Consider the following 13,298-nt stretch of genomic DNA (forward strand, 5'->3'; position numbering starts at 1 on the left):
CTTGAGGTGACTGCCACGGATGAATCTATGTGGGCGGATGTCGAAGTTCTGAATCTCCCCCAATGTCCAGACTGGGCTTAGCTCCTTAATGTTCTCAGATCTGTTCCTCTTTTTTTGCCTCATGTTTTCCTTGCGGTCAGCTTTCCAGTAAGTGTGCCTGGACAGGACTATTTGTTAACAGCCCGCTTCTTTACCAGTGCCCTCTCATGTCTTAGCATTTCTTCTACAAGGTTTAAGTGACACCTGCAACACAGCAGCTTTCCTCCAGATTGTGTAGACTATAGCATCACATTCCTGTATTAAAAACCATCTACTTTTTTCAGTCCTGTGTAATACATGAATGTTCGGAGAGACTGAAAGTTTTTTGTTTTTTGTTGTAAGCCATGATCATTAAAATATTTCACTCAATGTAATGCAGTACCATTGAGACTGACGTTTAGGGCTACACGGTGTGTGGCCAAGAGAAAAGCATCTTCTATGTCCGTGAGCAATGAAGAAGCATTTAGAATCTGTCAAAAAGTTGAATTTAAGCCATTTTTATTCATACATGATGGAAAAAAAACCCAAGACATTATGATTCATTTATGTTCATTTGTAATTAATGTAAATGCTACAATATTTGATTCACAGTCAGCTGAATGAATAAACTGATGGACTGATGATGAAGATCATATTCACTTCATCTTTCTTCACTGATACTTCATTATCATGAACTAAAAGGAGTGATGGTTCAGTGCAAAGCTTGCCGTACAGTCCTCATCAAACCAGAGTATATTCATGCGAAGAATGGTTTAAAACAAGCTGTAGAAGGTGGCGGCATCCTCTCCTTCCTCTTTCTCAAGTTTGGCATCCTTACAAAAACTTGGCGGGATGAGCTGTTGAGGATCAGCCAGCCCGATGACGTTGTTGAAGAAGCTAAAAACAGAGAAGAAGAAAAAAAATTCAATGTCCGAGGGACTCGCAGTGGTGTGGACTGGATTCAGCCAAACCTTGCTTGTCACATTTAGCTGAAGACAGATATATACGAATACAGCTTAGAGGTAGAATATTCTGAAAAACCTCAAGCTTCTTTAGTCGCTGATTTTAGGAAGCGAAACTCACCATCCATCACACATAGTGAGAAAAATTCCAAGCCTTAATTTCTTGTAATTTTGATGATAATGGCTCACAAGTAATGAACCCCCAGAATCCTGTTTCAGTAAATCAGAATATTAAGAAGTGAAATATTGCAAACTGATGGAGTCACCCTATCCAGCTGATTAACTCTAAACACCTGCAAAGGTTTCCTGAGCCTCTGAATGGTCTCTCTGGCCTTGTCCAAACATTGTTGGGGAAAACAAATACATCTTTTTGAGTTTAGGCCTGTCATCCACATGTAAAATGTTTTCAGCAATGGAAAACTCCATTTTACATTAAAAACATCACTGAAAATGATTATTTCCTGGATCTTTTAGACGTGTCTCTGTTAAAGCTCAACTGATTTAAACGACTGCATGCCCTCCTCTGCATGCAAGTCAGGTGTGTGGCAGCAAGGAGACGCCTAAAACACGTGTTTGGAACTAATGCCATAAATGATCGCAAAATAAAATTGATAACCTTTTACAGAATAGCTGAAATTCTATGAAGGCCCATATTTTCTTAAAACAACATAGGCGTGAGGACTCCAAAATGACGCCAGAGACCACGAAGCTGATTGGTTTTTGCTCTGGCTGCTCCAAAAAAGCTTTTCAGTCCCAGTGGGTCTTCCCACTTTCATTTTGCATGTAATACATCATGTTTGTTGATCAAGGTTCTATGTGTTTTATTAGAAAACATATTTATGTATTAAACTTTGCTCAGAGTAGAAAACATCAGCAATTTGTTGCTGACGTCACTCCAAGGGAGTGAACTGGTTTCAGCAGCTCGCAAAAGTAATCACTCCTTTTGATCCTTCATCTGCTCAAAAGCACATGAACCTTCATTTGATAGACCAACACAAAGTGGCGCATGCCTATGAAGTGGAAGAAAACCAAAACAGGGTTTTCAGAATCCAAAAAGAGGACCACAGACATCCAGGGACCTTAACTTCAAAGCAGACCCCTTCAACTTGACTAAATACAGTATATATATATATATATATATATATATATATATATATATATATATATATATATATATATATATATATATATATATATATATACATAACTTGCATCCCATTGTTGTTGCTGAAAAATACACACAACATATACTAGGTTGAGAAAATAGAAAACAATATACCCCCAAAGGTTTAGGACACTGTGTGTTCTTTTGTTAAAATAAAAAAAAAAAACATGTGCGTCACCTTTTATATTCCAGATCTACATTAATTTAGTGATCCCTTTTCAAATAAATAGTTTCTTTCATTAAAACATTGTGTGCATAGTTTACTGTTGAGCAGACCAAATCATAACTTCTTGATTAAGACCATTTTTGAGTATTTCATTTTTTTAAACATACCCACACTTTGTGGCCTGCGACTCCCTTTAAACTGACACTTTTGGCTGTACATTTGGACACCGCTGCTGTATTACATAAAGTCACTACAAAAATCCACAGACGTTTCTGGGTTTAACATTAGAAAATGGGGTAAATGATGCGTCATGGTGGGTGTCCTCAGGTAAACGGCCTTACCTGGTGACCATCCAACCGTTTTTGGCGGTGTGGAACAGAGTGGTGACGGGAACACAGCCGAACTCAGTCACGGTGCTCATGTACTGCGCTGTGTGAACAGAAACGGGACAGAGTGTAGCGGATGCAGAACAACCGGACAGACTGGAAGTACGCGTGCGGTGATTGTGTAAGGAAAGTCATGCGCCGCTTGTCACATGCTTCGTGATTTTGTTTTGCTCCTGCCGCGTTTCCTCCTGTCGTACCTGTTCTGTTTCTCATCTGCAGCTGACCGGTCCACGTGTTGACCAGGACTCCCTGTCCGGGGCCCGAGGAGCTGCCCAGCACAGCTTGGCCCAGCAGGGAAGCGTTCTTTGGAATGGCCAGCGGGTGGAACTCTCTGTTCAGAGACTTCTTGCAGCATGTGTGGTTTCTGTAGCTGATCTTGTACATGACACCCTTACCAGACAGGACAGGAAGACAACGTCAAGCAGAGAACCTTGATTTTAATCCTCCGTTCATCCATGACATGCCTCTGGTGCCGCTACCTGTTTGTACAGGAGAAGCACGTCCAGGTGGAAGGTCCTATTATCGTAGGACCCAAACTCTCTCAGACGGATGCGCTGTCCCAGGGCATCGTAGGTGTACTTGGCGAAGGCTGCCAGCTTCTCGTTTTGCGTGGACTGAAAACAAACGTGCGTGGAATGTTTAGTGTAATCACAAACTGCTGTGGATCTGGTTGGTACAGTAAAAGGTGGGAACTCACCACAGACAGGGAACCGGTCATCAGCCATGGGGAGGCTGTCAAGTATAAAGACTAGTTTGAATCTGAACGGACGATAAGCTATGAACACAAACGTCTCGACACTAGTGTGTGTAGCCTACTTACAGCAGGGTTGGGGTCTCTGAGCCAGGCAGACCACCGACAGACACGCTAGCAGGACGAGAGCTCTCATGTTGTCAGACTTCTCCCTGTGGCGGCGGTAAACAATCAGAGAGCTCGCTTCCTTTTAAACCAGCGGAGTTCCTGGTTGGTGTGGGCTGGCGCCTATTTCCCTTTGAGTTTGATTCCTCCTCGGCGCTATACAGCAGCTCTGATTGGTCTAATCAGTGTGTTTGTGTTCAGGTTAATCAGCTGACAAATGATCAGTGTTCAGATATGGACACGCAAGTCATTTCACCTCCTCCACTGCTGAGAGATAATCCTTACAGAAATCAACGTTTTTGACCTTTAAAAGGGAGAACAACGAGTGAAGCGACAGTTTCTCTTGTTTCGTTGTTCCCCTTACCCTCTAAGGGTCAGCCTTAAATGAGTTTTTAAAAAGCAAGCTCATAAATTACTTGCGCAAAGCAGGTTTTACATTTAAGTGAATGTAGTACATCAGAACAGGTCAAAACATGTACAATTTCAGTATGTTCTAAGTTTGTTTGTGAGTTTAGTTTATGATCGCACTTCAGTCAGGCATGTACAGACAGCCCAGAGGTTTTCTCCTGTTCCTCTTTGTCAGCCAGCTGTATCCTGTCATCGAGCTGCCATCACATGAACGCGGTTTAAAGAAGACTCCTTAACTGTATGTATGTGTTCACATGCTGAGGAATCAAATTAGGGTTTTTGGAGATTCCTCAAAACAAGACTCCTTCCATGGATTTAACTATTAGAAAGACTGATATCTAAAAACATCTTTATTGGAAGCACAGAGAAGAAGATGATTTAGTATACATGAGACCAATGATATTTCCAAAAGATTTAAGATTTTTTACCCTGTCTGTCTTGCTAAGTTGTTTCTACTCTACAAATTCAACGTGTTTTATTGGGATTTGATGTGATAGAACAACACAAAGTAGTCTAAAGGAATACATGCAGCTTTAGGACTTAAAATCTCCAAACGGTCAGGGTTAGGCTGTCAAACAATTGCCCAAGCTTTGAACATCTGACAGAAAAGGTATGACACAGGTGACATGGAAACAGACAAGCTGGGCAAAGACAACATTAGTCAGAGAAGCAGCGCCATGGCAACTCAGAAGAACTTGCAGAGATCCACCGCTCAGTTGAGAGAATATGTTATTCATATTATTAGTGAATAACACAACTATTAATGATGTACAGAGCTTTATGGAAGGGTGGTACAGTGAAAGTCATTGTTGAAGGACAGCCCGGTTTTGGTTTGTCATGAGCCTTGCAGGAGAAACGGCAAACAAATGAGGCGATGAACTGCCCCATCAACATGGACCACTCTACAGGAGGATCTTGGAACTATCCAATTTGACTCATCTGCATGGGAAAATATAAATTTCTTTTAAGAAAAAAAGGGGAAAATTTTCTCATGCAACTTGCTCTTGTTTTTATAGTCATATTTTATGAGCTTATGTAAATGAGTCGATTGTTTACTGTGTTTGTAAAACGTTTTTTTTTTGTTATATCAAAACTGGCCACACTTGAAAATGAGATGTTGGATCTCAATGAGAATACCTACACACACACACAATATAGAGAAAGAAGCCACACCTGTAAACTCCACTCACAAACACAGGCTTTGAACCCAGAACCTTCTGGGTGCAAATCAACTATGCCAGCACCTGTGCCACTTTGCTGCCACATGTTGCCTTGGATGTAGCCTCTCCACTGAAACATATGGTGGTGGCATCATTATGCTGTGGGAATATGTTTCCTCCACACAGACAATGGTAGAAAGATAGAACAAGGTTCATGACAAGATATCTTATTAGAGGCTTCAAAAGACATGACACCAATCTGGGCTTTTGTTATGATCCTTACGAGTTTTTGGGTTTCCTTTGTGTCAATGTCTTCATTATTTCCCTGTTGTTTATGTTCTCCATTGTGTTCCTTTATCAGTTAATTCCCTTAGGTTTAGGCTATTACTAATTTATTTCTGTGACATCTGTTAGATTCTTCTGCTGGGTTTCTTTGTACAGTGTTTCTGTTCAGCTCTGTTCTAGTTGATTAGTCTCCATCCCTCAGCTGCGCTGCCTGATACAGCTCTTCAGGTTTGCTTGTTATTTTTCCACACCTGCTTCAGTATCACCAGTTCTCCATGTCCATTAAAGGGTCCTCTCTTTACATTGCCTGTTGTTTCCAGTTTGTTCGTTGCTCATGTTTTTTCTGCCCTTGCTCAAGCATGGATCAGTGTCCTCTCCATATGTTGCCATTGCAAGCTTTTCTATTTTCGTCATTAAAACTCTGTTTTACTCATCCCCCAATCCTGTCTGCGTTTTGGTCTTGCAAACAACTCACACAACACAACAGCTTGAGGTATTTTACAAAGAGTGGACACGAATTTCAGTCTCCAGATTTGTAAAGCTGGTAGAGAAAAAAAGACCTGCTGCTGTATGTAGGGCGGTTGTATTATTGCCCACATTTTATATATGGAGCCAATATGTAAAAAAATTACTAATGTTGGCTGTTACCGACATCAATGTCAATTTCTGTTGCATTTTTAGTTTAAAGTATTTGCAAGGCTCTGTTCAAAGGTTCCTAGTTTTCATCTCATTGTAAGAATGCTGGTATTTTGTATTTTGGCTGTCTGCAGTCTGTCCTACTGATTTTAATAAACTCCCATAAATCCAGGAGATTACATATTTTCTCTTACTTTCAAACATCTCCTAACCCATTGTTGTGTGTTGTCAGGGATTGCACAGCAGTAGGTTGAGTTTTTGTTTATTTATTTTTTCTGGATTTACAAGAACATTACTGCTTACATGAAAATGAAATGAGGGGAAAAAATAATCCGGGTAAACAATTTAAAGCTGCAGTAGGTAACTTTTCAAATCAATGTATTTTTTTCATGTCTGTTGAAACTGTCACTGTGTCCTGACAAATAATATGAGACAAACAATCTAGGAAAACACTCAAGCTCCCCTGGGTCCCCTCAGTGGTCCTACTGCCAATCGGACAAGAGGAATGTCTGGCTCTGATTGGTTCGTCGCAGCATCAATCACTCTTGTGTAAGTGCAGTGCTCACACCCCCTTCAGCACTACCTTCAGTCAAGGTCAGTATTGCCAGTGGGCTGCAGCTGTGTGTAGAAGTTGTGGAGAAACAACCTGCTTAACAGGAAAACTGCTAATGCCTGGCTCTGCTGGGGGGGGGGGGGGGGGGGGGGGGGGGGGGCTGTGGAGGGAGGGCTGTGCAGCTGAGAGCAAGGGGGAGGGACCTGTAAGGTGTGCTTGTTCTGATTTTCATGTTAAAGGTGCATTGCCACGTTATTTGACTTTTTTTATACTTCAGCAGCTCACTCTAGTTGCATGCAAAGTTTTTATGCAAGATTATCGCATACTGCTGGCATATTAGTTGGTACTCTGGTGTTTTGTGCTTTGTTTTTGCTCAATTTGTTAGTAAATACAGCCTTTCATGTTTATTTACTCATGTTCGTGTTTATTTTAATGGAAGTACGTACTGCGCATGTTCAGCAGGGGTTAAACGAAGGAAGCGGCTAATGCCTGTTGGCATCTCTCTGCGAAACAATGAAGAAAGGTCCAAGATCGAGTGAAAAAAGTGCAAATAAATATGATTCCAAGAGGGAAAAGACTGGAATGTTGCTGGGAATACAGTATGAACGTTGGTGTTCACTGAAGCAGACGCAATATATACAGGACTTTCTCAGAAAATTAGAATATTGTGATAAAGTTCTTTATTTTCTGTAATGCAATTAAAAAACATGAAATGTCATACATTCTGGATTCATTACAAATCAACTGAAATATCGCAAGCCTTTTATTGTTTTAATATCACTGATTATGGCGTACAGCTGAAGAAAACTCAAAAATCCTATCTCAAAATATTAGAATATTTCCTCAGACCAAGTAAAAAAAAATGATAACAGCAAAACAAAATCAAACATTTGAAAATGTCCATTAATGCACTCAGTACTTGGTTGGGAATCCTTTTGCACAGATTACTGCATCAATGCGGCGTGGCATGGAGGCAATCAGCCTGTGGCATTGCTGAGGTGTTATGGATGCCCAGGATGCTTCAATAGCGGCCTTTAGCTCATTTGCATTGTTGGCTCTGGTGTCTTTCAGCTTCTTCTTCACAATACCCCACAAATTCTCTATGGGGTTCAGGTCAGGGGAATTGGCAGGCCAATCAAGGACAGTAATGCCATGGTCAGTACACCAGTTACTGTGAGAATCTTATGTCGTCTCTTAACCACTACCATACTTGTGATTTAGTTTACTGAACCAAGCTGAGTGTTTTTCAAGGCTCAGGAAACCCTGCAGTGTTTCGAGTTAATTAGACGATTCAAGTGATAGTTGAATAGCCTACTAGTATACTTTTCATGATATTCTAATATTTTGAGATAGGATTTTTGGGTTTCTTAAGCTGTAAGCCATAATGAGCGATATTAAAACAATAAAAGGCTTGCGATATTTCAGTTGATTTGTAATGAATCCAGAATGTATGACATTTCATGTTTTTTAATTGCATTACAGAAAATAAAGAGCTTTATCACAATATTCTAATTTTCTGAGACAGTCCTGTGTATATGTATATATATATATATATATATATATATATATATATATATATATATATATATATATATATATATATATATATATAATATTTTATCTGTTTTTTATATTTTTTTTAATGTTTTTTTTTCCACCTTATCCAGTTTAACTGGAAAGATATATAATTATTCAATTAATCTTTTTAATTGAACACATCAATACACATTAACACAGTTACATTGTATACATCAAATACAGACCCAATAAATAAACATGGGGAACGGAAAAATATGGAAATACGTGCTTCAGATATACTCGCTTTTATTTTTGAAAAGCTTTGAATCAACTTTGCCTTTATTTTGAAAGGCTTTCGCTTTTATTTTGAAAAGCTTCAAATAAACTTTCAGCCCTGACAGTGCAGGAGACTTCACAGCAGGACTGCAGCCAGACTGTCTTGTTAGAAGTGCTACTTCTACTAAAAGTTACACACAGTACAGCATAGTCCTAATAGTCCTGATCATGTTAAAGTGTGTTTCTGGAAAGAGATTTTATTTTAAAAGAAGCTACAAAAACAGTATGGGTGCCTCTCGGGCCTCTTCCTCTAGCTGGGCAGAGCTGCAGAACGGTGGCGGGGTGAGATCTTGGGGGTCTGCTAGTCCGATGATGTTGTTGAAGAAACTAAAAACCAGAGGAAAAACAATCAAATCATGCTAATTCCTCATTCTGTTACCGCAATCAGAACTGAAAATAGAGGTCGGTGTGAGTTCAGGCCTGGTCGTAACGTTCTTTGTGTGTGTTCTAAGCCAAACTTTTATGCTGTGTTTTTATTTGGAAGTTGGAAATTAAGTCTGGGAATGATGCCACAACCACCCTAAATAATATGAAAAAAATAAGTGAAATTCATGTTGAATTTAAAATTTCAGATGAAACAGGGCCTGAATTAAAATAAACTCAACTATAAAGTTGCTTCAGAACAAACAAATCAACAAAAATGTATTAGCTATGTTTACCATTGTAAAGACACATTAAACAGAAAATTTGAAGTGTGTCAAATGGACAAGAAATGTTAAAAACTCTTTTTTGCATGTCCGTTTTTTTTAACAACGTCCTTCCTCCTTAGATCTTAGGACTGCAGCTACACCAAGACAAGGAACCAAAGAACTGGTAATAATTAGGACATCATAATATTCAGGTATGCACTACGATGGCATTATCTGCTCTCTGAAGCCGACATGTCTGGCAGGACTGAAGTTACTGAGGTGTGTGAGCACTGACCTGACCGCCACCCATCCGTTTCTGTCCGTGCTAAACAGGGTGCTCACAGGAATACAGCCAAACTCTGTCACGGTGCTCACATATTTTGCTGCAAAGACAAAAACCCATGGTCAATCTCATTGATGCTGAGCCCCTATTATAAACAAAATCTGAAATACAAGTCAATATATGTAACACTTTGTACATGTTCTGACTTTGTGACCTTGAAAATATTTTATTTATTTATTTATTTATTTTACATTTTGTCAGATTACAGCCACAAACTTTAATGCATGTCACTAGGATGTGGTGTTAAAGCAGTGTCTCGTTGTCAAGGAAAATGATTGAATGTTTCAGATTTTTATTTTACAAACAGAAATGGGTGGAAGTGCAGCCTTCCACTGCGTATTTAGCAGCAGGTTTTTGGGTGGAGCCTCCACCAGATCTCTGGTGGGAACTGTCCCCGCGGAATGATGCTGCCACCACCACTGTGTGTCCACTGTGGTGATGGTGTTTTCAAGGGATTCCCCAAAAACGTTTCATTTTTAAACAGGACAAAACATATGGCTTGTGGCAAGCTACAAACAGAGCTTCTCGTGGCAATCTTTCGACAATAACTCCTTTCATGCCACTCTCCCACATAGGCCAGTACTGAAAAAAACCCTGAACTAATGTTTGCACTGGTAATAGATTCTACTATCTAAGTTGTGAATCTCTGCAGCTCCTCCACAGTTACCATGGGTCACTTAGTCACTCCTTTAATTAATGTTCTCTACCTGTCAGTTTATTATGACAAATATCTGAAGGTTTCCAGTTGCACTACCCTCTTTCCACTTTCAGATAGTATATTGAACCGAGTTCTGTGAGGTGTTCTAAGCTCGGGTTATTGTATTCAGACCTAACCCTGCATTAAACATCTCCACAACTTTATCTCTTTAAACTGTCTGGGACGTTATTGAATGTCCCAAAATTAAGTAAAATATCTTGGCCGTGTGCTGACAGACCGTCTGACCGTTCTGATGAAGTGAAACTGAACTTGTTTAGGTAGTATTGTACTTCTCTGTATACTGCACATTTGTGGGGCAACTTTAAAAAAGCCAGTCTTCAAAGACTGAAGGTGGCCTATAATGATGCATTAGGACTTTTGTTAAACAAACCCAGATGGACCAGTGCTAGTGAACTGTATGTATCTGCTCATGTCAGCACTTTACCGACTGTTTTAAGAAAGCTTATGTATAAATTTATTTATCCTTTAAAGGAGTCCTATAACAGTATTTTCCAACTGTTGACTAATGTTAAATATAGTGCAGTAAAATACTCATCTGTACTCTGGGGACATTGGTATGATTGCCTTTTGAATGGCAAGGAGTCTTTTTTATTGTACTTATTATTCTTTTATTCGTTTTTGTAATTTGGACCTTGAGTCTGTAATAAAATCTATCTATCTATCTATCTATCTATCTATCTATCTATCTATCTATCTATCTATCTATCTATCTATCTATCTATCTATCTATCTATCTATCTATCTATCTATCTATCTATCTATCTGACCTGTCTGCTGTGTTCCTTGGTCTTCTTCATGCTGTTTTTCCCCCCACTGATGTTCTCTAAACAAACCTCCGAGGCCTTCCCACAGCAGCTCCATTTAAACAGTTGACCTCTGAAGTCAAACAGAGACACTGAATTTTATCGTGGGCATCGGAAGAGAATCTACTACAAAGCCTACATCACTTTGCAGATTTTTATTTGTAAAAAAAAACAAACATAAAAATATGCATCCATTTTCCTCCACTTCACATGTATTCTCTGTTTTGTGTTAGTCTATCACATGGAGGTTTGTGACGGTAATGGTAGCAAGCAACTGTACCTATTCCCTTCTTGGTCTGCAGCAGCCCAGACCAGGTGTTGACCAGGATTCCCTCTCCTGGAACTGAGGAGCTTCCCAGCACAACCTGACCCACAAGGGAAGCGTCCACTGGGATGGCCAGCGGGATGAAGTCTGTACTCAGACGCCTCTTCAGGCATGTTTGCTCCCTGTTGTTTATCTTGTACATGACCCCCTGCAGGACAGGATGGCATGAGTAAGCAGCACATACAGGAGAGTTTGGTACGCACACCAGCGCTCTCTTACTCTCACCTGTTTGTAAAGCAGAAGCACGTCCAGATAGTAGGTTTTATTGTCAGGAAACCCGATGTTGCTGAGGCGGACCCGCCTTCCCAGGCCATCGTAAGTGTACTTTGCAAAGGTTACAAGCTTCTCAGTTTGCGTGGACTATAGGAAGGAGATTAAAAGAAAATGGTTCACTGAAAATAGTAGAAAAGGGAACATGAACATGTAACATTGGGGACGTACCACAGAAAGGCCTCCAGACATGAGAGGTGGGGATGCTGTCAACAGGAAGAAAGTGAACATAACAGATCTGACACATTATTACCAGCACAGATATGCAAAGTTGGTAAGAAGACGCTGGAACGCAGCTGAGACAGGGAGCAAATTGTCAAAGGACGTTAATAATACTGAGCTCTTTAAGTGTGTGTACTTACAGCAGGGTTGGGGTCTCTGAGCCAGGCAGCCCACCCACAGGCACACAAGCAGGACGAGAGCTCTCATGTTGTCTGACAGCAGAGCCTGAATCCTGCTCAGTCAGAGAGCCCCGGTCCTTATATACAAGCCTGGAGGGTTTCCAGTTTCTAGCCTGTCTAATTATCAAAGATCCCGTTTATAACGGTGTGAAATACGACGTGTCCATGTGACTGGAGAAGGGGATTTTTGCAACAGGGCTGCACTGACTAATTAGGATTCCCAAATTCGATAATTATCTCTGGTTTTTGTTCATTAAGCTTTGATCACTCTTTGATGACGACATTGGTTCAAAATCCTGAAGAGCGACGACATTAATGTTAAGGACCACCATGAATTTTACAATTTACAAACCATAAACCACACCTGAAGGAAAATCAGGTGTGGTTCATGGACACTTGAGCTTTCCATCCGCAGACGCGCCGCATCACATCTGCAGATTTACCAAAGCTTTCGCTCATTTCACACTGAAAGCTGTTAAGTTTTGTGCTGAAAAGAGTGTTTGGTTCAAAAACTGGTTCACAGATGGAGACTTTTGTCTCTTCTCTCTCTCTAAAAACCAGACAAAAGCTGTATTTTCTTTTATTAATAGTTTCAGCTGATGTGTGATCCAAATATTTATCCTGGTGGATTATTTTATCATTAAAAATAATCAACCTGCTGGCGGTGGTCATAGGGCCCAGTGCCTCGCCTCTGTCAGTCTGCCCCAGGGCAGCTGTGGCCACTAACATAGCTCACCACCGTCAGGGTGTGAGCGCGTGAATCACTGACTGTAGTGTAAAGCGCTTTGGGGTCATCGCGATTGATAAATTGCTATACAAGTACATTTACCATAGTCATTTACCATATGAAAAATATCCAAGACAATCTTGCACATTCAAAACTATATTTTGTTTTACTCTTGTTGCTATTTATAATGCTTTGCTTTCTTTTGTATTCTTTACCATTGCTCATAGATTTCTTTAGTGTCGCAATCAAGACGTGGGACGGGTCAAATGTCACAGCTCCAGGAGGTGGTTCCCTTTTCCAGGCATATCTGGGCCAGATGAAAACAACACGTGCTGACTAAAGCCCGGCGGGGCCGGTGGAGACAGGGCGTTATTTACCTGCTATACCTTTCAACACTTAGGATTCTCTTTCCTAAAATCTGTCTCATGTTTTTGTGTGCTTTTCAATTGCAGCATTTCACCTGCTGTATAATTACATTAATTGAAGATAGCTGGTAGCACTCTTGTCCTAGGTTCAAACCCCAGTCTTACTGCATGGAGCTTGCATGTGGAAGGTCCCTGAAATGTTTAGAAGGTGCGTTTGTTAGAGTAAAAAAAAAAAAAAATCAAGCAAATAATGAGAAAGAATCACAAA

At 40.2% G+C, this 13,298-nt stretch overlaps 2 protein-coding genes across 2 annotated transcripts; both read right to left on the minus strand.

Moving 5' to 3' along the window:
* Positions 1-515: 515 nt before the first annotated feature.
* On the minus strand, positions 516-3,668 carry LOC105925575 (ependymin). The gene is made up of 6 exons (XM_012861503.3): positions 3,518-3,668; positions 3,395-3,429; positions 3,177-3,311; positions 2,895-3,087; positions 2,653-2,740; positions 516-915 (listed from the first exon to the last, which is right to left on the minus strand). The coding sequence occupies exons 1-6, from the start codon at positions 3,582-3,584 to the stop codon at positions 792-794; spliced, it is 642 nt and encodes a 213-aa protein (XP_012716957.2). The 5' UTR covers positions 3,585-3,668; the 3' UTR covers positions 516-791.
* Positions 3,669-8,282: 4,614 nt separating this feature from the next.
* On the minus strand, positions 8,283-12,010 carry LOC105925520 (ependymin). The gene is made up of 6 exons (XM_012861405.3): positions 11,900-12,010; positions 11,709-11,743; positions 11,493-11,627; positions 11,223-11,415; positions 9,374-9,461; positions 8,283-8,776 (listed from the first exon to the last, which is right to left on the minus strand). The coding sequence occupies exons 1-6, from the start codon at positions 11,964-11,966 to the stop codon at positions 8,662-8,664; spliced, it is 633 nt and encodes a 210-aa protein (XP_012716859.2). The 5' UTR covers positions 11,967-12,010; the 3' UTR covers positions 8,283-8,661.
* Between the last annotated feature and the right edge of the window lie 1,288 nt (positions 12,011-13,298).

This window comes from Fundulus heteroclitus, chromosome 14 (assembly GCF_011125445.2).
Source record: "Fundulus heteroclitus isolate FHET01 chromosome 14, MU-UCD_Fhet_4.1, whole genome shotgun sequence".
NCBI lineage: Eukaryota > Metazoa > Chordata > Actinopteri > Cyprinodontiformes > Fundulidae > Fundulus > Fundulus heteroclitus.

Bases quoted from the DNA above. Each gene is read 5' to 3' on its own strand.
- LOC105925575 (XM_012861503.3), bottom strand. From the start codon at position 3,584: ATGAGAGCTCTCGTCCTGCTAGCGTGTCTGTCGGTGGTCTGCCTGGCT. The intron at 3,430-3,517 runs GTAAGTAGGCTA...TATACTTGACAG, and splicing joins TCAGAGACCCCAACCCTGCT to CCTCCCCATGGCTGATGACC. The intron at 2,741-2,894 runs GTACGACAGGAG...CTGTTCACACAG, and splicing joins GCAGATGAGAAACAGAACAG to CGCAGTACATGAGCACCGTG.
- LOC105925520 (XM_012861405.3), bottom strand. From the start codon at position 11,966: ATGAGAGCTCTCGTCCTGCTTGTGTGCCTGTGGGTGGGCTGCCTGGCT. The intron at 9,462-11,222 runs GTACAGTTGCTT...TTGTCTTTGCAG, and splicing joins GCAGACCAAGAAGGGAATAG to CAAAATATGTGAGCACCGTG. The intron at 8,777-9,373 runs GTCAGTGCTCAC...TCTGGTTTTTAG, and splicing joins AACGGATGGGTGGCGGTCAG to TTTCTTCAACAACATCATCG.